The following is a 24,352-nucleotide window of genomic DNA, read 5'->3' on the forward strand; positions in this document are numbered from 1 at the left end:
ATAGTTCCTAGCCATATCGGCCTAGAAAATTGCAGCTTTTCATTTTCTGTCGGTCTTAGTACACGATGTAACTACAGAAGAGTCAAGTTTTAAATAGGAAAAATATCGAAACTCTGGTCATTTTTGTGCGAGATGCTAACGGTCTCATCAGATTCAATGAACTATGCTAAGCTATGCTAAAAGTGGTACCGCCAGACCCGGAGATCGGCTGAATGGATTCGAAAACGATAAAACTCAACTGTTTAACTCAAAGGGAGTTGGAAATTGAGCCTATTTTCAAAAAAAAGTATTTAAAGCATGCCATAGGATATGGCAAAAAAAAAAATCATCTCTATTTTTGGGCTGAATGGCTATGTATAATGACTTGGTATTTTGTATATTTTTCTATTTTAACTATATAAAAAAATCTGTATTTAATTAAAAAAAAAATATTTCACATTCTGCCCAATATTTTCCTACAAACAATGTACATGTTGAAGGCTATGAAAACAAACATGAATGTAACCATGCGCTTAAGGAAGCGTCACGTTATTTAAAGGGGAGATTCTCGTGTCAATAAGTAACAAACTGTATAAGTAACTGGATTCAGCTTCGTACCTTTCTGGGCGTTTGAAAGTCTAAATTAACTTGCTGGGAATGGAGGCCTCACTGAGCCATCGGATTTTATCAAAAAAATCTTAATTTGTGTTCTGAAGATGAACGAAGGTCTGACAGGTGTAGAACGACATGAGGGTGAGTAATAAATGACAGAATTTTCAGTTTTGGTTGAACTAACCCTTTAATTATGTTATATTTGTCTCATATCAGTACAGGTTATTCAGTGGTGCATTGTACTCTTGTGCTCCACAGGTGTGGTGTTCCCCTATTATTCCCCTAGGGGGCGTTATCTGATGAACTTTTATGAGGCTAAGGAGGCATGTGAGATTCAAGATGCACACCTGGCTACCTTTGAGCAGCTCTTCGCTGCTTGGCAGGATGGGCTGGACTGGTGTAATGCTGGGTGGCTCGTTGATGGGACGGCACAATATCCTGTCTCAGTGCCACGAGAGGCTTGTGGCGGCACCCACCTGGCACCTGGTGTACGGAGCTACGGCGTTCGAGACAAAAGTCTGGACCGGTTTGATGCCTTCTGCTTCACCTCATCCATTAGAGGTAATAATGTTTGTATATATTTATACTGACAAGTGGAATCTTTATATAACTTCAAATAACATTGTATAACTTCATCCAGTCTTGGCTTACACTTGTGTGTTTCCATGATAAATGTTTAAAGTTTTCCATAGCTGTGCTCTCAACAGGTGTTTTACATTTTTAAATCAGAGTCAGAGATGAATTAATAGTAAATTCACCTCATGATATTGTGCATGTGGCTGCATTGCTCATTCTGGAAAATGTTCCTATTTTATAACTATAAGTTCAGATTGACAAGTTGGGTCAACTTGCCAACAAGGATTAATTATAAAATGGCATTCTTCCCTATTTTAATCAGTCATGCATATATTTTAAAGCTGTTTGCCTTGATATGCCAGTTGAATTTTGCTTCTGCAGTCTATCTTGGGTCAATTATTGGCATTCAATTCTGAGGTGAGGTCATATTTGTATTTAAAAAGGATTATACACCCAAAAATTAAAATTATCCCATGATTTACTCACCCTCAAGCCATCTTAGATGTATATGACTATCTTCTCTCAGAAGAACACAATTGGAGATATATTTAAAAATATCCTGGCTCTACCCAGCTTTATAATGGTAGTGAATGGGGGGCGATTTGAAGCCCCAAAAACGGTATCCATTCATCATAAATATAATTTGTATGGCTCCAGGGGGTTAATATAAGCCTTCTGAAGCGAAGCGATGGGTTTTTGTAAGAAAAATATCCATATTTAAAACTTTATTAAGTAAAATAATCGAATTGGATCATATGGATTATATTTATGATGGATGGATGTGCTTTTTTTGAGCTTCAAAATCTGGCCCCCATTCACAACCATTATAAAGCTTGCTAGAGCCAGGATATTTTTAAATATCTCCGACTGTGTTTGTCTGAAAGAAGATAGTCATATACACCTAGGATGGCTTGAGGGTGAGTAATTTTCATTTTTGGGTGAACTATCCCTTTAAGTCACCAAATATGATGTGACAAATAACCTCATGTCTTTCTTCAACTTCAGGAGAGGTCTACTTGTTGCAACATCCCATCAAACTAAATTTCACTGAGGCGGTGGAAGCCTGTCAGAACGATGGAGGTCATATTGCTAAAGTTGGCCAGTTATACGCAGCCTGGAGGTTTGTGGGATTGGACCAATGTGATGCAGGCTGGTTGGCTGACGGTAGTGTACGTTACCCAATCATCCAACCGAGGGTGAACTGTGGTACATCAGAACCAGGAGTCCGCAGCTTTGGCTTCCCTCCGAAGCATTTAAAACATGGCGTGTATTGCTACAAAGTCCGCTGGTAAACAGTACAATTCATTTTAAATGTATAAACACTTCTGTGAAAACCACAACGAACAGTTTAGTACTTCTTTTTCTACACTACTGATATATACGTGTTTGTATTGTGTCTTGATTTGATTTAAAATGTCCTGGAATTCCCCTAAAATATTATACTGTGTGGTAAAATTACATTCCCAGTGCTGGTTTGGATATTTACAATTTAAAACTTAAAAAAATGAAGGTTATAACTGTGGTTATTACATTTTATACATCATGTATAGTTCTAGTGTTTTTTAGGGTTAAAGCCTGAATTTGGTGGTGGGTCATTCTTTAAACACTTTTATTATCTGATTGCTTGAATTATGAAGCATTTTAATGCAAAAAAAAAAAGAAAAAGAAAAAAAAAGAATCAGTCTGTGCCATCTGCTCATATCACATTTGTATGCATGACTTCTTACTATTATATGAGACGTCGTCATCCGAAAAGCCAGTTGTCTTGTCAATAAATAGTTTTTCCCAACAACTATTCTGTATGTGTTTACTTACAGCCGTTTCAAATGTCCAGACCACCCAATAAATCACGTAGACATACTGTTTCTGTTTTTGAGTAAGTCAGCCTTGTCCCCGTCCTCTGTATGACATTTGATTTGGGTAGTTTCTTATCCTGACCAGCAGGGGGCGCGCGAATGTGAGTCAGCGGGATCAGAGGACTAAAAAAAACAACATACTCAGTCGACATCCTTCATAACGCTGTTACTGTTTAACATTAAGCCAAATATGGGAGTGGGTATGATTATCCCACCCTTTCCACAGGATTTCGTGATCCTTTGGCGTCAAAGATGTGCCCTGTTTACACCTGCTTCCCAAACATAAACGGAAGGCGGGGGAGGAGTGGAGCACATGAAAAGCCAACAGTGTTCCTCAGTCTCGCTTTTTCACTCTGCTAACGGCACATAAAGATGCACAGTGTTAGGTAAGAGAGGTATATTCATCAGCTTTTAGGATTTTCTTTTCCCTTGAGAAAATGTCATGAAGTAGGCACAGTGTTGTTTACCGGATAAATGAGGCCTTGGATGTTGAGTAAGTTGGGTATATGTCCACATGAACTGTTGTAGGTTTTTATATATATATATATATATATATATATATATATATATATATATATATATATATATATATATCAGTCTCTCAACAATAGTTTTATTTTAAAGTAAGAAATACCATAAATACTTAAAGGTGCCCTAGAATTGAAAATTGAATTTACCTTGGCATAGTTAAATAATTAACGTGGAAATGACATAGGCCTACAGTGAGTCTCAAACACCATAGTTTCTTCATTCTTGTGTAAATTTGATTTGTGCAAAAGTCCTCTGAAAAACAGGCGAATCTCAACATAACACCGACTGTGATGCAACAGTCGGGCTCATTAATATGTACGCCCCCAACTTTTGCATATGCCAGCCCATGTTCAAGGCCTTAGACAAGCCAGTATTAAAGTCTGGAGCAGCACAGGCGAATCAACAGACTTTATGCAGGTAAACAAGCAAGGACAATAGCGAAAAATGGCAGATGGAGCGATAATAACTGACATGATCCATTATATCATGACATTTTTAGTGATATTTGTAAATTGTCTTTCTAAATATTTCGTTAGCATGTTGCTAATGTACTGTTAAATGTGGTTAAAGTTACCATCGTTTCTTACTGTATTCACGGAGACAAGAGTCGTCGTTATTTTCGTTATTAAACACTTGCAGTCTGTATAATTCATAAACACATCTTCATTATAAATCTCTCCAACAGTGTGTAATGTTAGCTTTAGCCACAGAGCACTGTCAAACTCATTCAGAATCAAATGTAAACATCCAAATAAATACTATACTCACATGATCCGATAGGCTGCATGACGAACACTTTGTAAAGATCCATTTTGAGGGTTATATTAGCTGTGTGAACTTTGTTTATGCAATGTATTATAGAGTTGCGAGTTTGGGGGCGGGGAGCGCGAGCATTTAAAGGGGACGCGTGCTGAATCGGCGCATATTTAATGATGCCCCAAAATAGGCAGTTAAAAAATTGAATAATAAAAAATCTATGGGGTATTTTAAGCTGAAACTTCACAGACACATTCAGGGGACACCTTAGACTTATATTACATCTTGTGAAAAAGCGTTCTAGGGCACCTTTAAACATATCACAAAATAAGTTTGCCAAAAGATTGACAAAGTATAAAGTATTTAGGCACTTTCTTTTCTACCTTTTTTTTTTTTTTTTTTTTTTTTTTTACTTGTCCAAATGCTATTTGTTGCCACTATGTACAGAATTCAGGGTGCCCACAGCTAATCTAAAAATATAACAAAATGTCAAAAAAAAAAAAAAAAAAAAAAAAAAAAATCATGCCTGGAAACAAAAAAATGAATGAGAATGTAAAAAATCAGATATTTGTATTAATATTGTCTCTGTTTCTTCAGTCTCTAAATAATCATTATCTAGTAATGAATGATTGCAATTGTCATTGAAAAGTTATGGAAATGCATTGTTCAGGGTGTAGGAACCCTGAATATAGAGTAAAGATTAGACATTAGAAAAATCTCTATGGTAATTTGGGGTAAAATGACTTTATATTGAATAGAGGCCAAGTTCTAACTAGTGAAATCAGTCAGAACCCAGCGCAAGATTTCTCAACATTTCTCTTTCTCTCACACAAACTCACCATACAACCACTTAAATCTTAGTAGTTTTTTATGTTAAAATACTTTCCATCCCAGTTTAATATGCAGGGGAAAAAAACTATAAGTAAGCCATTGGTAGGTTTATTTCTGAACGTTTATTCTGTAGGTTTATGTTCTATAAAAGTCTGAACAAAGTCTGGCTTTGTTTATTTGAACATCTTGACCAGCCCAACCATAGAGATAAATATATATGTCTATGAGCCCCATGACAGCAACATTGGCTAAACCAATGGCAGGAATTTGGGGCAGGATTATCTGTTTGGCTGACCAATAGTAGACGGATGGAGTGTTCGAAAAAGCTGTTTGAAAACAGACATTATTTTTGCAATTCATTTTTTTGTGATGCAATGGTTGGTTTTAATCATTCTCTGGTATTAAAAGAAAAACACCTTTTTCACACACATTTAGTCAGTTTATTTCAGGGGTACTAGGACAGATATGAGCTCAGCATTGAGATGACAGTGACAGAGTGCAAAATGAGAGATGGATATTGCTGGGAACAGAGAGTAATTCCAGTGTATTCACTCACTGGATTGGAAACGATTGACTCTGTCAATCAAACGTTGTGGGGCACTTTGTGTGTTGGATTAATAATATATACTTTAATGTTTAGGCCATTTCAAAATTCTTGTCTTGTTTTCTGATGCCATATTGTACTTATTTGAATATTAATGCTTGTCTCATACATTAGGATTGTTTGATATCTACAAAATTTCATTTATAAGAGCTCAAGTATGTTATGAAGGCCAAGACGAATCTTGTGAACTTGTGAATTAATAAATTAAGGAAGAGTGAATGCATTGCACAACAAGGAATAAGTGCCATAAGCAACCATTCACTTCCTGTGACAGAAAAGTCACTAATATCATTATATCATTACAGCTAATGTAGACAGGATATTATATCTTTCTAGTCTGAGTAAACATTGTATACTATGCAAGCTGACCTAGAATCAAGCTGGGGAATTTATCTTTCACAGTTTCACAGAGATACAGCTAGACATTTAAACTACAACAAACAACAAATCAAATAAAAAAGACACATCTTAATTAAAGAATTTGAAATACTAATATACTTAAATGTAATTGTTTCCAGCTGTGGTCATTCAAGCCTTTTGTCTTGTTCTGAACTTGGTATTATCCAGACAATATTACCTTTGTGCTACTTAATACACTGATGTTTTTGGACTTTGTCCCAATCTGCACACTATCTACCCTAAGTAGTATGCCAGATAAGAATTTTTTGCATCTCAAACCATAGTATGTTGAAAATAGTATGCCAAAGGTGCCTGGATGGTACACTATTTCTGGCAGATTTCTGAAGTGCATCTGTGCATTCTTTTTGGGCTAATATTGCTCACAAGCCCTTGTGTCCTCTTTTTAAATTGTAGAAAAACTAACAAGGAATGCAAGGCCAATGTTTCCACATGGAAATGTATGAACCTAAAAGTTAAGCTAAGGTATTGTGTAGCTTCATCCTAATACTTACATTCAAATGCAAACAGTATGCAACAATACAATAAAAATAAAAAAATCCCAATACTGTTATTGTTTTTCTACATATTCAAAATGTGCATTGGTGAAATACATACTAGGAGTATGCAAATTGGGGGGCGGCATTTGACAATTCTAGAGGCTGTGTTTGGAATTGCAACTATTATACTACTATGTACTATTTAGTATGTATATTTAGCATGTATACTGTGAACAGTATGCACATTTTATTGATGCTACTCGTATGCAGAGTAATAGGTGATGTGATGATGCAATGCCTACTATTTCAATTTTCAAATTGTAGGCAGTATACTGTGCCATATTCAGAAAGTAGTAAGCTAGTGGCTGCGTCAGAAATCATCAGTTAAGTCGCTTCACTGCCATTCACAAATCCTCTCCCGTGGCCTCATGGGATGATAAAGTGTCCATCATATGCACACTTTAGAATCTCGCCAGAAGTAGCAGGTCATCCGGGTACTTTTTGTCTACTCTTTTATGAGTACTGTGAATTCGGACATATTTCTTTTGTCATATATTGTTTTTCACCTACTATATAGTAGGGAAGTATGTGATTTCGGATGCAGCCACTATTTCATTCTGAACATAGCCACAGATCTTAGCAGAAAAAGTAAGCATTAGTGTCACCTTGTGGCCTGGAGGAAAATGCACCAACTAACTAAAGTAAACTCCTGTTCTTTGCTAGTTCTTTGCACTCTGTGCAATTTAGTCTATTCTTTATAGATTATCTCTTGTCACCCAATATTTATGGGTTAGGGTAAAAAGTAGGAGAAATACAATCCGGAAATGCCAAATAAATTTAAATAAACCCAGATATCTTTCTTTCTTCTCTCCAAAACAGAGCTCTAAATAGAACTTGTAAACCAATCAGCCAGACAGGCTAAATAAAATTTGTCACTACATAAGGTTGTTCCCTTGTCATTGAGATTTTCTTTTGAGTAAATAAGGCTTCTGTACAGGTGATCTTTATTAATAACAGTCCTCTGGATGTTTTAAAATGTGTGTTTTTTGTCCCGTTTAGAGGACCTTCCTCCACGTCCGACTATATACTGGCTTGGGATGTGTCTTGACGGATCTTTTCCGTAGCCTGTTGATTGTTTTGCCTGTTGAGGTAGGTAATAACATGGACACAAATATGTTTGTTGATTTTTGAGTTGGAACTTTACCTCAACTTTATCCTCAAGTGTGTGTGGCATATACTTACCTCCTATGCATTCCACTTGAGGCTCCTCCCACTGACCATTAGGTAAGCAGCGTACTACAGAAAGGTGGCGCTGTATGAATCCACTGTCACACTGGTATCGAACGATGGAGTTAACAGGGTAGCGATCTTTGCTGTTGCCTAACATTCTGGCATTTTTCACTTCAGGAGGTGATGAGCATGTGACTACAGAAGAAAAGAGTAAAATAAAATAGCAAAATACTATTCTCTTCGTATTAAAACAAGGAATAGTAGTTCCTTTGCATTTACAATACCCATTGGTAATTAACATAATGACTGTAATGTCAATAAATAGCTATTTAATGAGCTCTCATAGCTAATTAGGTGAGACTGACTTGGTGCTGAAGTTAATGTCTATCACCTCTTCTTACCAGGTCCACTCTTGCAAGTAAAAGGAAGATGATAGTTGCAGGGTACATCATTCCACTGGCCATCCTCATGCCATATCATAACAACACAGTCTTCTCCTGTGTTGAAATAATTATCTGGCTGGTTGGGTCTCCAGTTTTCATATTCCTGCAGAGAAAGTAACACTGGTTGAAGCAATGACATATTGCAGATGCCTCAGATCATGGATGTCACTCAGTTCCGAAAGAAATCTCACCAAAGGACTTCCATCTGTCCAGTGAAACTGATTTTGCACATTCCTGTCATTTAGCCCAATCCATTGATAGTCGTGAGCTTGATCTAGGTGGTTTAGAAATGTATAAGTGCTTTCATTTAGATCAAAAAGGTACATATCTTTTATAAGAAACCAAATTCAACTCACTTCTTACAAACTCTTGTTCTTGTCGGGAGGATATGCTAACCAGGTGAGAGTTTAGCTCTTGACAGTGCTGCTCAGCACTGGTCCAGGTCTCTCGCTCATCAAAATGAATGTAACAGCTGCCCATAAACTCTGTCCACCCCTCGGCACATCCCTGAATCGCTGAGAAAACACAAAAGAGGCAATGAATCTGATATAGTTTTTATTATGTGTTCTTTAAGGGGTGGCTATTTACGCCAGACTGACAGGCTGTGCTTCAATTCAAAGGTTCCCTGTGCAGTTTTCACTGGTCCCTACACACTGAGCACTTCACTAGGCAAAATGTGTTCCTTTCAAACATCCTAGTAATTCATCATTAACATACACCCCTTATGATTTAGAATTTCATGTAAGTTGTGTATGAAGTAGGAAGTGTATGTGTAGGATGTAAAAAGTTAGCAAGACAAAGGTGGTTAAAACTTTAAATCAACTTTTGAATATAATCTGTGACTTTTCACTTACGTGTTGAGCAGTTTTCCCCACTAAATCCTGAATGACACTGACATACAGCAAAGCCATCTTGTAGAGAGCATAAACCTTGACCACAGGGGTTTGGATCACAGGGGTTAGCAGAAGCTGCCAAAGATAGATATATTAACCTTAATTTCCAAATGTTAATATGAAGGTTGTTGTACACTAGATGAATAACAATTTGTTCAGTTATTACCATCAATAACAGATGGTTCCTCTATAGCTTTTGGCATTTGTAGTAAAGCTGAAGGTGAAGTGGTGAGTACAGAAGTGGTGGGTGGTGTGGTGTTCAGAGGCGACTGATCAGACACATCAAACACTTGTGTGGTGACATTAATTTGCTCATCTCTTTCTGGTAGAGGATCATCTGTTTCATTGGCATTCCAGTAATCTTCATGTAAAGTACTACTGGAAAGAGATATGTCCTCAGCATAATGTTCCTGACTACTGCCCTCTCCACTGATTTCCACTGATCCACGACCCTGTTCTGGTCCAAAGGTAGAGCCAAATGTCAACTCAATGACCTCATTGTCTGTTAGAATTACAATCTCTTCATCGTGTTTCTGATTGTGAACAGACACCTCTCCTGAGGGATGACCTGAAGGGATAAAACTTGAGGTTTCAGAGGCAGAGCCAGATCCAAAGCCAGAGGCAGAGCCAGATCCAGATCCAAAGCCAGAGGCAGATCCAAAGTCAATGGCAGAACCAGAACCACTAATATCAGTCAAGCCAAATGGGGTTATACCAGACAATTCCTGTTTTCCAGAAGATCTTGCAGTCAGATCAGTCATTTCTGAGTCTATAAATGACACATCGAAGAAGCCTGACCCACTCGATTCCCCACCACTGAAGAATCCACTTGTTCCTGAACCGCTAATTCCACTGCCGAGTCCTGATGGAAGGCCACTAGCTCCACTTTGTTCTTGGAAGAGTCCAGACTCCTCTCCAGATCCTTGGTCCAATGATCCTATTCCTGAAGTTATGCTAAAACCACTACCACTGCCACTACCTTCTTTAGCCTCCAAAGTGCTGCCTGAGGCAGAAGTCTGCCACATCAGTGTATCAGCACCTTCATGGAGTCTCACAAGATGACCTGATCCATCACCACTTTGGCCAGAACCTGATATGCTCCCACTGGGTATGCCACTCCCTGACATGTATCCAGAAATGGAATCAGGATCGCCTGATGCTGAGCCTGATCCAGAACCAGACAGGTCCACAATCAAGGGAGGGACAATTGGACGAACTGCAACACACATTACTGAAAGTAAGCATGCGTAAATATGACAATAATGCAGAATAGATTAGCCGTAGCAAGTGGAGAAATCAAATATATTTGATACCAGGTCTCAGCAGCTCTGTTATGTCTGTCATGTTAAGATCCTCCTCCGTCCTTGTAGCATTCACCGTATCCTCATCGAGGAGTATAGACAGATTTGCTGAAAAAAAAAAAAGAGAAACTCCAATATCAACACCCAGTCTTGTCTTTCAGTGGAAACTCGTACATACAGGCTTAAAAGCTGTTATACCTTTGAAGCAATATGCATCATATCTGGAGTATGGGTTTGGGAAGCCTGTTTGGTTTGGTTGAGCATAAATAGTGTGGACTGCAGTCTTGTTATCACCACAACCGAAGTCTGGGTTGCGGACAGGATAGCGGACACTGCGATCAGCCAGCCAGCCAGGACTACACTCGTGGAAACCCTGATTCCATGCAGCATAGAGTTCTCCAGTTGAGGCTAGAGTAGAACCCAGTTTTCTGCAATGGGCAACAGCTTCGTAGTAGGTGAAGCCTGCTAGTGAACTCACGTGGAAGATCTCCCCTAAGGGACAAAGACCAAACCGTGAGATTATAGACAATTAAATATACAATATACGTCCATTGTATTGTCATGAATGAACTTACCCTTTATTTGGTCCATGTAACAGTAGACATCATACCGCTCATATGCAGGCCTAACATTGTAGGAGCGCACACCAGGGGTGTCCTCCTGATCTCCAGAGCAGTTTTTTCGAGGATGCACGATTGGATACCTAAACACAATGTAGAATACTATATAAGGTGTCAACATGCAAATATGTGACTCAAGATTCCAGTTAATTCACAGAAACAAATGCAGTGAGGAACATAGAGCAGCACTTTGTAAAAAATATGATCACCTGACAGTTTGGTCCTGTAGCCAACCTGCACTGCATTGATGAAGGCCAGCTTCATAAGCAGCCTGAAGGAGCTCAGGGGTGGCTATGACTGCTCCCAGTTTCTGACACGCCACTTGTGCTTCCTCAAAGGTGTAAGCATAGCGGCTCAAGGCAGCGCGATAGTGGAATACTACTCCCTTTGTTTCTAGGGTGAGGAAAGATTTGCCATATTTGATAGGGAACCATTCATGGAGCTGCAAAACTCTGCTGTTTATGGTATTAGCACATATTTTGGAAATCAGTTGAGGCACCTGCAATTTTGTGCCTGCAGATTGGATCCAGTTTAGTTTACTTACCAGCAGTGACATTGTCCTTGGGAATCTCGTATCCTAGATTAGGTAGAGCCATGGCCACTTTGATGACTTCCTCCTCAACCTCAGTTATGTTGTAAGGTAGTGTCAGAGGACTTTCTATGCTTGTGACTTCAAGAGGCTCATCTGTAACCAGTTGCCCACGGGCCTCTCCTACTGTGGTCATGTCTTCAGTATAGTCTGATGGGCTTGAGGTGGCTGTAGCCACAGTGAACATGGAATCGGTGGTAGTGTATATTTCAGGAAATGGTGAGGTGTTTGTTAAAACCTTTTCTGTTTCTTCTGAAAAATAATTTACAATGTTTGTGAGAATTGGCAGTCTTTTGAGTCATATCAGGACAAGGATCTGCTTGGATGTTCTATCTTTGCCTATTCTTTGCAACTGCATATAAAAAATAGGTACAAGCTTTGGAATAACACAATGGTGAGTAATTAATGTTTTTTTTCCCCCATTTTTGAGTTTCTATTCCTTTATTGATTTTATGATATAATTGATCTGGAATGTGTAAATGATTTTAATCGATATAGCAAACAAAAAATGCAATAAGCTAAAATATGAAATACATTCTCTGTTCTTACCTCCATAACAGATTGCATCATAGCGGGAGTCTGGGTATGGATATCCAGTCTGATTTGGAAACAGGTAAACCGTTCGCACTCCCAAAAGCCCCCCACCACACTGGGGTCGAGCTATGTTAATGGGGTACCGTACACTCCTGTCTGCTAGCCAGCCAGCATTGCACACATCCATGCCAGTCTTCCATGCCAGGTACAGTTGCCCCGTGGTGGCCAATTGGGCTCCCAACTTTGCACACTGGTCTTCAGCCTCTGCAAAGGTGAACTTCTCCACAGACATGGAGTAGAAAACTCTGCCTGGGTGACGAGGAGAATCCATAAAGTAAAAACATAGCAAAAACTCACCAACTAGATACATTTCAGTTTGGAAACACTGCCTGAGGTACCTGACATTTTTTCTGCAAAACAGTACACATCATAGGTCTCATTGATGTCTCGGACTCCATATGTTCGTACCCCTGGGAAATTTTCTTTGTCTCCATAGCAAGGCTCCCTTGGCTCATGAATAGGATACCTATGGAGAATTGCATAGAATGTTATTATAGTTATCAGTTTAGTATTGCTTGTGTCATTTCAGTGTTTTTTTAGAAGATAAATCAGTTCCATTGTATTGATTGTGTATTGACTGCTTGTGGTTTGTATTTATATAGTTATTGGATATTGACCTCTTCACATTACCTCACAGTTTGATCTGAAAGCCAGCCGGCATCACATTGATGGTATCCATCATCATAGGCAGCTTGCAACTGTGCGGGAGTTGCAATAACAGCACTGTTCTGGATGCAGGCTGCTTTCGCCATCTCAAATGTCAATGTATATCGGGTAGAAATTGCTCGATAGTGAAACACAATACCTGTAAAAATTTGACCCATTTATTTAATTCTCACTTTCGGTTATTGATATATTTGATGTCCTTTATTTTGCCTGAAAAGTTTGAAAGTGCATTACCTTGAACTTGCATTCCCACTGAATCATAGTTATCGTCAATCCCCTGCATGACCTCACACCGGTAGGAGCCAGAGTCACTAGAGCGAAGTTCTGAGATCTCAATTGTAGCATCAGTTGGCACCATGGGGTAGTTTACCATATGAACCCGGTCCAAGTAATCTGTCTCAACCTGCACCAAGCCATCACTGGCAACCAGAATAAGCGATATTCTGCCCTTGTAGATGTAGCTCCACTTAATACGCTGGGACAGTGGGGCGATGGTTGGGGCACCAGGGTCCTGGACAGTGTTGTCCTGAAAGTAGCAGGGTATGACCATGCTCCCCCCAAGTAGAGGGCGCAGTGTCTGTTCCACAGGGATGCTCACACTGATGGTGCTGTCCTGATCTGTACAACACAACTTTTTGAAATTCTCATTCACTTAAAAGAAATAAAACTTAGCCATCCACAAAGCAACAAACATTCACCTACCAGCCATGTCTCCGAATAATATCATGCCATAAATGGCATGGATGCATGCATACAGCAGAAGCCAAATCAAAGACATGATTCACCTTAAAAAAAATATAGAAAAAGAGTGTTTGTTTTACATTAATTTATCTGGCACCATGCACATTTGACCAATATTCAACAGTGATGCATTGAACTAAGGCCTCAACAGCCAGAACAAAGATACACTGTGCAAAACTTGTAAAGTACCTTTAGAGGTACAACTTCTTGTCACTAGGGCAGTACCCTTAAAGGCACATCTTTGTACCCTTAAGGTAACTACTGTGAACCATTTAAAGGTAAATAAGGTACACAGATTTTCCTTTAAAGGTACAGTCCCGGTGACGAAGTTTTGCACACTTTTTTTCTGAGCATGTATCTAGGGCACAATAAACTAAGCAAATCACTCAAGAGTTTCTCCATTTCTGAGGCTTTACAGGGCCTGACTGAGCTATACTGTACTCCGGGTGGAAATTTGGAATAGATTGGAAACATGACGTCATTAATCCACTCTCCCATTTAAATTTTCACACGTACACTCTTTCTCCCTGTCTCTCTCTAAAGAAGAATAGTTCACTGTTTGTGCAACAGGAAGTGTTCTGGGCTTGGTAAGTTGAATTTTAATCAATAGTTACTGTGAAATCTGCCTGGAAAAAAAGCATAATATTTTCTTGTATGAAATATAAATGCTACCGTTCAATCTGATAATGAGCACAGTGTATCATTCACCACTTTGTCTAAATTTTTCCCTCTTGGCTGTTGCTCAGGTTTTCTGAATCAAGCTGTTTTAAATGCACTGAGTGACTGTAGGAGACCTCCATCCTGGCACTGCCCTGAAGCAGCTTTTTATCTCCCACCTCGAATGCCTTACTTCTGTTTTACTGTTTTATGCCAGTAGGATAAGAACAAAAGACCACTTCCTATACAAGTGAATGAGACCTCAAGCATGCTTTCATTGATTTATATATTACTCAGGGACAACTCTGTGTAGTCAGTATAGTTTGGTTGTTTTTTATATGTAATCCTATTCTATTTTCAATAGATTCTGCACTGAAAATATGTTTTTCATACCACATATGCCAACACACACACACAAATAGGTTGTGTGAGGTGAGAAGCGCCACATTCAACATCATCTTGATAGACGGAAATATGTTAACTCAGCTGTCTGAGGTGAGTCATGGAGGATCTCCTCTGTCATGAAGACAAGTTTACATTCTATTCCAGAGGAATGAATAACGTCCCACAGTGAATGAATGAATGAGCACTTTTAATACGATGAATATGAATGTTTTTTTATTACAATGATTTCTTTATAAGTATACCTGCTTACTGGCTAGCTCCAACTCTAGTCTTAAAAAAAAGTAAACTGTGCCCTGCCTTCTTTATAATGACCAGTCACATGTGCCTTTCAAAAGCTGTTTTAAAAAACGCCACTTCATGTCTACAGTTATATTCTGGTCTTGTCAAGCAGAGGTGGAGAGAGGACTTCCACAGTATCTCCATTCAGCCAGTGTGGTATGTTCCCTTCCCATCAGGCACAGGCCAATAAGCAGAGTTCTGTTCCTGCTGTGGTCTGTGCTCTTGGACCCAGGCCTGCGTTAAAGCCAATGTAAACACTCTGCTGTATTCCACAGGAGGCCCTAAATCACCAAAACCCCAAGAGTGCCACAGAACACTGTCCACATTCAACACACAGAGTGGCAGGTAAGCAAGTCTATTACAGTGAAAGTATGTCATGTTAATAGTAATGCACGAACATATTACGTACAGTATAATCTGTTGGTATGCATTTGGTCACATATATCACAACTATTTTGCACACTTGCAATTGATTTAGAAAGGTAGCTTCACCTCCGACACACCTTGCCCATCCTTATCAGGAGAATTTTACATGCAAGATGAAAAGTTAGTAGTAATAACTAATGTTTAAAATGCAAATTAAAACCACAACATGAAAGTGTATACAAAAAGAAACAAAGGCCTTTGCACACCAAATAACCCAGACCTCAATGTAATTAAGGCAAGCATACTAATTTAGTATTGGTTAGATATTAATATAATTAGAAAATATAATAGATATAGCCATAATATTAAGTTTTATTATTCTAATTCACATGCTTTAACATTGAATATTAATAAAATAACAAAATTTGAGAAATTGCTAATCATGTAATCAATGAAACTGTATGACCTAATACTTGGTCTCATACATATATCAAAAAATGCATACTCAAACTTCAAGCTATATTAATATTAACAACTATAAATAGTTTTTATTTATATATAAAAAAAACTTACCAAACTAGTATTGTCCCTTCTTGTTTGTTTTAGTTGTTCTTTGAAATTTCCTTGTGTCTTGCATTAACCTGTTGGTTGGGAAATGTCTAAATTCCCGTGTTTTTGGACTGCTTGCCTTCCCTGTGTGAGTCAGGAGCAGAAAGGGATCTAATTCAAATTGGGCAGAAGTTTAGCAAAGTGAGTGGGAGAGAGAGATAGAAAAGGGCAGGAGGCGGCAGAAAAGTGGGAGTGGGGACTATTGAGTGCCCTTGAGTGGCATTTTGAATTTTCAAATCACAACTTTGGGGGAGACTGGGGTGGATAGGCTAGCATGTTTGATTGGCACAGGTTTCAATTCTGGGACATAATAGGATGCTTTCACAAAAATGTGCAATGTGCTTTCCCTCTTTACAATCAGTAATTCTATTTTAAAAAAAAATAAATTTGTTAAAGATAGAATATAACAGTTATATATTTAGATAAGATATAAAATTTAGGAAATATTTATTGATATTAAATGTGTTTGGGTTTTTCAGTTTCGTTTAATTTAATTCTCATTTGCACCAAAAAATGCTGGGTTAAAAACATAAATTTCTTGGTTATTTAGCAACCCAGTGATGGGTAAATATTGGACAGAACACTTGCTGGGTTATTTGGACCCAGTTTGTTGGGTTTTATACATTAACCCATTTGCTGGGTTATGGCATAGTGCTAGGTCAGTCAACCTGATTTTGAATGTTTTTTTCATTTAAATAATAAAAATGCACTATAAAATCTCTGTTATATATATCAGTCTTCATATATCAACTGTAGAATACTCAAAAAATGTAGTAAGAGCAAGAGCAGCCAATGGGAATCTGTGGGAAGAAAACTGGCATCAGTATGCTGTTCCAGTTCAATCTTGTGCTAATATTCATGTTTGCAAAGCTACATCAAAAACAGCTCTACCTTTTAGTATCTCGTCTGTCAGACAAGTTTCAACCTGTGAAACGAATAGCGTGACCACAGATGCGACGCTAGCGCACTAGATCAATAGCGCTCCCATGTAAGACGTGTTCCTATTTGTACTGTAATGATTTGATGTAATACAAACCTTAATTTCATTTAGGAAGTTTCCCCTCAGGAAATTTTCTCTCAGTACAGAATACAAAATGGCCATTGACAAATGTATCCAGTTTTAACTGTTTCGGCACATACTACCCAATATTGGGTCAAACTGACCCAGCGCTGGATCGATATGTGAGGGGGTTCATCATTTTGACTGTAAAAATGACCCATCAGCTGAGTTACATAAAAACTACCCAGTACCTGGTAAAAACATTAAAAAATAACCCAATAAAATGACTCAACAGGCTGACATATTCAGCAATGAATGGAAATTGTTTCCCCCTAACCATCATACAATTTTCATTCCAGTATTTCAGTTGAAATAATATTTTCTAGGTCTTTTTATTTGAGTTTTTTAATTTAACTCTATTGGGGTCATTGCTTTCTTGCCTGTATTTGTTTACAAATAGAGTAGTAAATATCATGAAATGTACATAAGTCTTCATCATCAGGTGGGCGGGAATATGATGACTCTACTGTGGAAATATACGCTTCAGTTTCCCGTGTAGTACAGGCTCTATTGCGGGCCTTTGGTGTGGTATATTTAGGGACACTGGAAAAACTTTCTCTCAAGAATCTCTCAACCAAATATCAGTCTGCATCTGATGGTGCTGGAATTTCACAGTTCAAACTTTAAAGTGCTGACTCACTAACAGAAGCTGCTTTTTCTGCAAGTTTTTGAAGTGTGAGATACACCTTTAACTCTGATATCCTTATGTGGGAAGAAACGTTCTTTGCCCAGTAGACATTTTATATTCTTTACATACCCAAACAAGTTGATTATCTTGGCAACTGCAGCTGAACTTGCTCGGTATGGTGCATAAATTCAGTAAAACAATATGATGGAATCCATCACCTATACTTGGTCTATATATGGTCAGGAAATGGGAAATTATATTGTTTTAAACCCATGAACCCTGTCACAGGAAGTGTGATAAGACTGGGTAATTATGTAACAGGCAACTCTACCATGGGCAACGTTTCAGAGCAGAGTAGAAGTTACGCAAAAATTGCTTGGTTACACTTTGAATGTTTTCTTCAGACTTAACTATTTGTCTTCTAAAAATTGCCATAGGAAACGTTACCCACAGGTACTTACAGCCCCATCTATAATGTCCTAAAAAGGGAGCTCCAATGAGCTGGTACACCTCATTACACATGCAACATATACAAAGCCTGCGATATATTCACATGTGTGAACTATAAACCATGTGTGTAAAATAGAAACTTAATTACCTGGAAAACCCTGGACCGGTCAAACGAAAACATATTGTGTCTGGTCACACAAGCTGTGCTTTGTTGATTCTCATACTAGCACTTTGTTGCTCTGTGTAGCTACTTTACGAATCTAACAACCTTAGGGGTCTCATGAGTGACCATTCAGGTTTATTTCAAAATATATTCTGTAAGCCAGTGAATTGCAGGTATTGTCTGGGCTTATGGGTGAAAAGTTGACCCTTATAACATGCTTAGTTTATAACTGTTGTAGTTTAGTGAAGGGGTGAGTTCATTAGGGACAGGATTTTACACGTCCCTGGAGGCTGGTTAACAGTCGTGAGCAGGTAAAGTGGTGACGACATATAAATTGCAATATCAATAGTATATGTGTTGTACTGCTGGTTTAAATGCTCTTGAATGTGTACTGTCATTTGGATTACTAGATTATTTTTATTATTGTATAAATTGTATTGTTTATTCTATTATATATATAATATATACCTTCTTCTATTGCTCCATGGTCCAGTTCTGATACTCATGTGCCCACTGTTGGCACTTTCAGCGGTGGATGGGTCAGCATGGACACCCTGACTGGTCTGTGGTTATACAGCCCCAAACTGCAGTGTATTCTGACACCTTTTTATATATATATAATATCTAAATTATTACTGCAATTTAAAATAACTCCTTTCTATTTTCATTTATTTTGCAATGTAATTTATTCCTGTGATGGTAAAGCTGTTTTCAGCATAATTACTCCAGTCTTCAGTGTCACATGATCCTTCAGAAGTCATTCTAATATGCTGATTTGTTGCTAGAGAAACATTTCTTCTTATTATCAATGTTGAAAACAGTTGTGCTGCATAGTGTTGTTAAAAAGCTTTAAAAGATGTCATTCAGACCATCATGACAGTATTTTATTGTTCACAGCAGGAGCCCTGCTTGGAAATGGGCATGTTTGCTCAAGTGTCTCTCTAAAATGAAAGCGAGAAACACATATTCATCAGAGTGAACATGCTGGATTGCTTATTCTGCAGACCAACATGTGGAAGGAATGGAAAACAGTAGCGTTTTCTTTGAGGTGACAAATTTCAGGCCTGTAAAGGACTGCTGATGCTTCAGTTTTCTGTTTTGGGATGAGGGTCATCATGGGATACAAACTTTTTAGTTGCTAATGTTCACAAATTACTGAAATATGGCTTAGATCCTCTATACAGCAAAATCCCCAGAGTCTGCTCAGAGAACATATGGTCCCTCTCTACAAAGTTAAAATAACACTGAAGCAGAGTTAAAGTTAATGAGATAATATGCTGTTTGAGGAGTTGTTTAATCAGATCTTGAGAGATTTAATGTCTTTTATCTTCAGTTGATTTCATCTAAGACTGTGGCTGGAAGTCATTTGTAGTTATTGTGTTTCTCTTCAGTGATTCTGCTTGTTAACAGCAGGTGTTCATCACTAATGCTCAATCATAACTTAATCACTTAATTATCTCAGTGCTACTTTAACACTATATAGAGAGGGACCATATGTAATCTGAGCAGAGTTGATTTAACTCTGGGGATTTTGCTGTGTACATCTGCTCTCATTGAGTAGCATGATATATGTAGCTCATTTAATTATACTGATGTAATTTACTAAATCATAAAATGAGAGATCCTTGGCCTCTAACTGATGTAATTGCAGAGGGACCGTACATTTTATAAATATATGTCTTATAAGTAATTATGTGAAAGAAATTGCCACAGAATTGATGATTTTGCTGAAAATTCAAGTCAGTAATGAGCATATTTTCTCCTAGATGTTCCTTGAGGATCGTTTGAAATATGTTGGGAGTCCAGTACTCAAAAAATGTTGAGAAATGTTGGCATAAAGGACACAGTGTAAGAGGTGAAGTGCATTAATAGCCTCTAAACTGGTCATAAAATAAAGAGATACACTGTTTCAAATCATGTCACGAATGGTAATGTTAGACCTCGGCCTACCACCAAAACAAATATTTGTGTAATCTCTTTATGATTAATTCTTGTTCTTTGGTCAATGCTAGTGCCAGTGTTTTGAGTATAGGCCTACCTTCGCATTTAGCTTCTGGCAAATGAATAATGGAAACTGATGATTCATAGTGCAAAAATATCAAAATGTCTTAATTTGGTTGCCCTGAAAATATATGAAATGTTTAGAGACTATATAATGGTCGATTCATAGTCATCAGTGTTCTGACATCTCAAGCTAAAAAAAGATCATATTTAAAATGATTCATTATTATGCTTTGATTGGAATCGAACGTGGTGAACTGAATGACATGTGATTAGTTGTGATCACATGCTGTAGTGAGTCACACACCTGATTGTCCTCTTTGACCCCAGCTCAGGTCTTGAACCCAAACTCTCATCACTCACCCCAGTTTGATGCAGGGCCTGGATTTGAACAAGCTCGCATTGACTCACTTCCCATTTCGCCTGCTCAACAGGGTATTGACACAGCTTTTCGGCGTCCGTTAAGGGGGAAAGCAGTCTTTTTACTGGGTTTCATTTAAATGAATGGAGGCATTATGGAGATGTCACAGCCACGGACCCCTACTGCTGTATGTGTGCATTCAGTGGTCAACTGACGGGTTACAGAGAGGTTATTTTATAAACTTATGTATTAATATAGATGAATTACAGTGACATTTATGCATGAAGTCAGAATCTTTCAAATTAAAATGATTTCCTAAGCTAATTCAATTTATTAACTTCATATTTACTTAATTCCTTAGAAATAATATATAGACAGTTAATATGGCTTATTATGGACATTTATATTTACAGTAGCACAAAGTAATTTGCATATATTGATTCTTACATGGCAAAACCATTAAAACATATCATTATTGATGTACAGAGCTACATTTAGATTCTACATAATACAGTATGCAATTTAAATATTGTATTTTTAAAAAAAATAAAATAATTACCTAAACTATAGTTATTTAGTTTATAATTATTTAATAATTTTTATTAATTTATTATTATTATTTACAATTTTATATTTAATTTTATAATAATTTAATTGTATTATTATAAATAATATGAAGTTAATATTGGACATATTGACATTTATACTAATAGTACACTCTAAAAAAATGCTGGGTTAAAAACAACCCAAGTTAGGTTGAAAATGGACAAACTCAATGATTGGGTTGTTTTAACCCAGCGGTTGGGTCAAATGTTAGACCATCTATTGTTTAAAAATTACTATATGGCTTAAAATGAACCCAAAATAGGTTGGAAATTAAAAATCATATACATAATTACTAGAGGCAACAATAATAATCAAAAGGTGAACATTTATTAATAAGCAATTTAATTAATGTTTATTGTTTAATTATTATTCATTAAAAAAATGTTAATTTATTAAACATATTAAAAAAGTTAATTTCCAACATACTTTGAGTTCATTTAAGCAAAGAAACATTAATTATTAAACAATATTTGAGTTAAACAAAACTATCCAGCACGTTGGGCAAACATTTAACCCAACCGCTGGGTTAAAACAACCCAATTGCTGGATTTGTCCATTTTCAACCCAACTTGGGTTGTTTTTAACCCAGCATTTTTTAGTGTAGCATTCTAATGTAGGGTTTACACAGTTTAATTATTTATTTACTAAAAATTGTAATAGTTTGTTTATTATAGTATTACTCTTTTAAATGGTTTTATATTTATTTATTTGATTGTATAGTAATTTAGTTTTATTCTTTAAAAAAAACAATAATTAAACCATCTCTTTCTTCTCTATTTTATATGAAATATTTTTGGAACAATATCTAATGTGAAAAGCACTATAAATACTTGTCCACATTTCAGTGATGATTTAGTTTCATATTTTTCCATCAGAGACACTTATCTTTGGCATCGGAAACATTCTGTGGACTCTGGAGAGACTTCAGTTCACCTAAGTGGAGCCAGAGCAAGCAGGATGACTGTGTGTGTGTGTGGGGTGTGTGTGTGTATGTGTGTTTTCCTATTAATCTGAACACTGATACGCTGTAATACTTCAGAACATAAAAATCTGTCATGTAACGGCATGCAGTGACCGAACAGGTTGTATTTGATGTGAATAAGACATTGCTGTCTTTGAACTGAACTCGAACTGCTTTGGAATATATATATTTATAACAGATAAAAATTGGTATACAAAATACAATCTGAATAGAATGAACCTACTTTTTGTTTAAGGCCAATTCACCATGGGTTCCCTCAGGTATTTCCAGTGGGTTTTATGACTACAAACTCATAAGGTATTATTTTGCTATGCATTTACTATACTGTACTATGGTAATTTTAAAGGTGCCCTAAAATGTTTTTTCACAAGATGTAATATAAGTCTAAGGTGTCCCCTGAATGTGTCTGTGAAGTTTCAGCTCAAAATACCCTATAGATTTTTTATAATTCATTTTTTTAACTGCCTATTTTGGGGCATCATTATAAATGCACCGATTCAGGCTGCGGCCCCTTTAAATCGCACCCTCCCTGCCCCCCGAGCTCTCGACTATAATACAGTGCCTAAACAAAGTTTACACAGCTAATATAACCCTCAAATGGATCTTTACAAAGTGTTCGTCATGCAGCCTATCGGATCATGTAAGTATAGTATTTATTTGGATGTAAAGCTAACATTACACACTGTTGGAGAGATTTATAAAGAATGAAGTTGTGTTTATGAATTATACAGACTGCAAGTGTTTAAAAATGAAAATAGCGACGGCTCTCTTGTCTCTGTGAATACAGTAAGAAACGATGGTAACTTTAACCACATTTAACAGTACATTAGCAACATGCTAACGAAACATTTAGAAAGACAATTTACAAATATCACTAAAAATATCATGTAATCAAGGATCATGTCAGTTATTATTGCTCCATCTGCCATCTTTCGCTATTGTTCTTGCTTGCTTACCTAGTCTGATGATTCAGCTGTGCACAGATCCAGACGTTAATACTGGTTGCCCTTGTGTAATGCCTTGAACATAGGCTGGCATATGCAAATATTGGGGTCATACATATTAATGATCCCGACTGTTACGTAACAGTTGGTGTTATGTTGAGATTCGCCTGTTCTTCTGAGGTCTTTTAAACAAATGAGATTTACATAAGAAGGAGGAAGCAATGGAGTTTGAAACTCAATGTATGTCTTTTCCATGTACTGAACTCTTGTTATTCAACTATGCCGAGGTAAATTCAATTTTAAATTCTATGGCACCTTTAAGGGTGGGACTGGACTGTCAGTTTGATTTAAAACAGTATATAGGCCTCTAAATTATCAACATGTTCAAAACTTTGCTGAAAAACCTGTTGTACACAGGTGAAAAATAGTAAATACTATATTGTTTTTGAACCATACTATAGTAAATTGTAGTATACTGTATAGTATTTACAACACTTTGTTAATGAATGCTAAAGCATACTGTAGTATTAAATATAGTGAACTGATAAACAGTAATAAATAAAGTTAAATAAATAAATACTTTAGTTTTTACTACAGTAAACTGTAGTGTATATTGTAGAAAACTTAGTACAGTATTGGGTAATTTATTTATATTACTATAGTTGTTACGTAACCACATCAACTATAGAATTATCACAACAAGTTCTTTACTATAGTATTTTTTCACCACATGTCTTCTCTCGTCTGATTGATAGTTCATACTTTTTTAGTATTATTTCATATGTCAGGCCTTGTAGGGTTAAATGAAAGACGTTGTTTCGCCGGTCCTGTAGGTGGCAGTCATGTGTGTGAAGTTTTGGTGTCCCAGAGCACGAAAGACAGCGCTTGTCAAATGTTTTCTGAAGGTAAATTCACTCGGCGGAGCTCTAGTTTCACACTGACTGACAGCAGACGAGGAAGTCAAACTCTGTCCGCGGCCGAGTTCCTCTTTCAAACAAGTGAGTATCCTTCAGTATGGACCCTGAAATGTCGCAGTCGTTTCTATTCATCGTTTAATACTATATAAAGTTTGTGTTTGTAGAGATAGTCTGCTGCTTGAGTTTATATGAAGTCGGTTGAGTGA

At 37.2% G+C, this 24,352-nt stretch overlaps 3 protein-coding genes and 1 long non-coding RNA gene across 4 annotated transcripts in view; 3 read left to right on the forward strand and 1 right to left on the reverse strand.

The window, feature by feature from the left end:
* Positions 1–2,959, forward strand: part of hapln3 (hyaluronan and proteoglycan link protein 3) — a 9,701-nt gene extending 6,742 nt beyond the window's left edge. The window contains exons 4-5 of the mRNA XM_048158786.1: positions 850–1,152; positions 2,173–2,959. Coding sequence (XP_048014743.1) covers positions 850–1,152; positions 2,173–2,459 — 590 coding nt within the window. The 3' untranslated portion in view covers positions 2,460–2,959. The remainder of the gene's footprint in view (positions 1–849; positions 1,153–2,172) is intronic.
* Positions 2,960–5,558: 2,599 nt separating this feature from the next.
* acanb (aggrecan b) lies at positions 5,559–16,169 on the reverse strand. Its single transcript, XM_048158784.1, has 18 exons — positions 15,999–16,169; positions 13,680–13,762; positions 13,212–13,595; positions 12,942–13,116; positions 12,650–12,777; positions 12,267–12,560; positions 11,673–11,969; positions 11,338–11,521; positions 11,084–11,211; positions 10,707–11,000; positions 10,521–10,616; positions 9,374–10,423; positions 9,169–9,282; positions 8,671–8,829; positions 8,506–8,588; positions 8,273–8,417; positions 7,884–8,066; positions 5,559–7,782 (listed from the first exon to the last, which is right to left on the reverse strand). Exons 2-18 carry the CDS (start codon positions 13,753–13,755, stop codon positions 7,697–7,699), a joined length of 3,876 nt encoding a protein of 1,291 aa, XP_048014741.1. The 5' UTR covers positions 13,756–13,762; positions 15,999–16,169; the 3' UTR covers positions 5,559–7,696.
* LOC125247469 lies at positions 14,146–15,409 on the forward strand. Its single transcript, XR_007180091.1, has 5 exons — positions 14,146–14,305; positions 14,465–14,625; positions 14,740–14,870; positions 15,148–15,215; positions 15,335–15,409. It is a non-coding gene; the product is annotated as an uncharacterized LOC125247469 (long non-coding RNA).
* A 7,906-nt stretch (positions 16,170–24,075) lies between the features above and the next one.
* ppip5k1b (diphosphoinositol pentakisphosphate kinase 1b) overlaps positions 24,076–24,352 on the forward strand; it is a 49,205-nt gene continuing 48,928 nt past the window's right edge. The window contains 1 exon segment of the mRNA XM_048158037.1: positions 24,076–24,227. The gene's annotated coding sequence lies outside the window, so the exon portion shown is untranslated.

Source organism: Megalobrama amblycephala, linkage group LG15, assembly GCF_018812025.1.
Source record: "Megalobrama amblycephala isolate DHTTF-2021 linkage group LG15, ASM1881202v1, whole genome shotgun sequence".
NCBI classification, from domain to species: Eukaryota; Metazoa; Chordata; class Actinopteri; order Cypriniformes; family Xenocyprididae; genus Megalobrama; species Megalobrama amblycephala.

Bases quoted from the DNA above. Each gene is read 5' to 3' on its own strand.
- acanb (XM_048158784.1), bottom strand. From the start codon at position 13,755: ATGTCTTTGATTTGGCTTCTGCTGTATGCATGCATCCATGCCATTTAT. The intron at 11,212-11,337 runs GTGATCATATTT...CATTGTGTTTAG, and splicing joins CTACAGGACCAAACTGTCAG to GTATCCAATCGTGCATCCTC. The intron at 7,783-7,883 runs GTAAGTATATGC...CTACCTCAACAG, and splicing joins TCAAGTGGAATGCATAGGAG to GCAAAACAATCAACAGGCTA.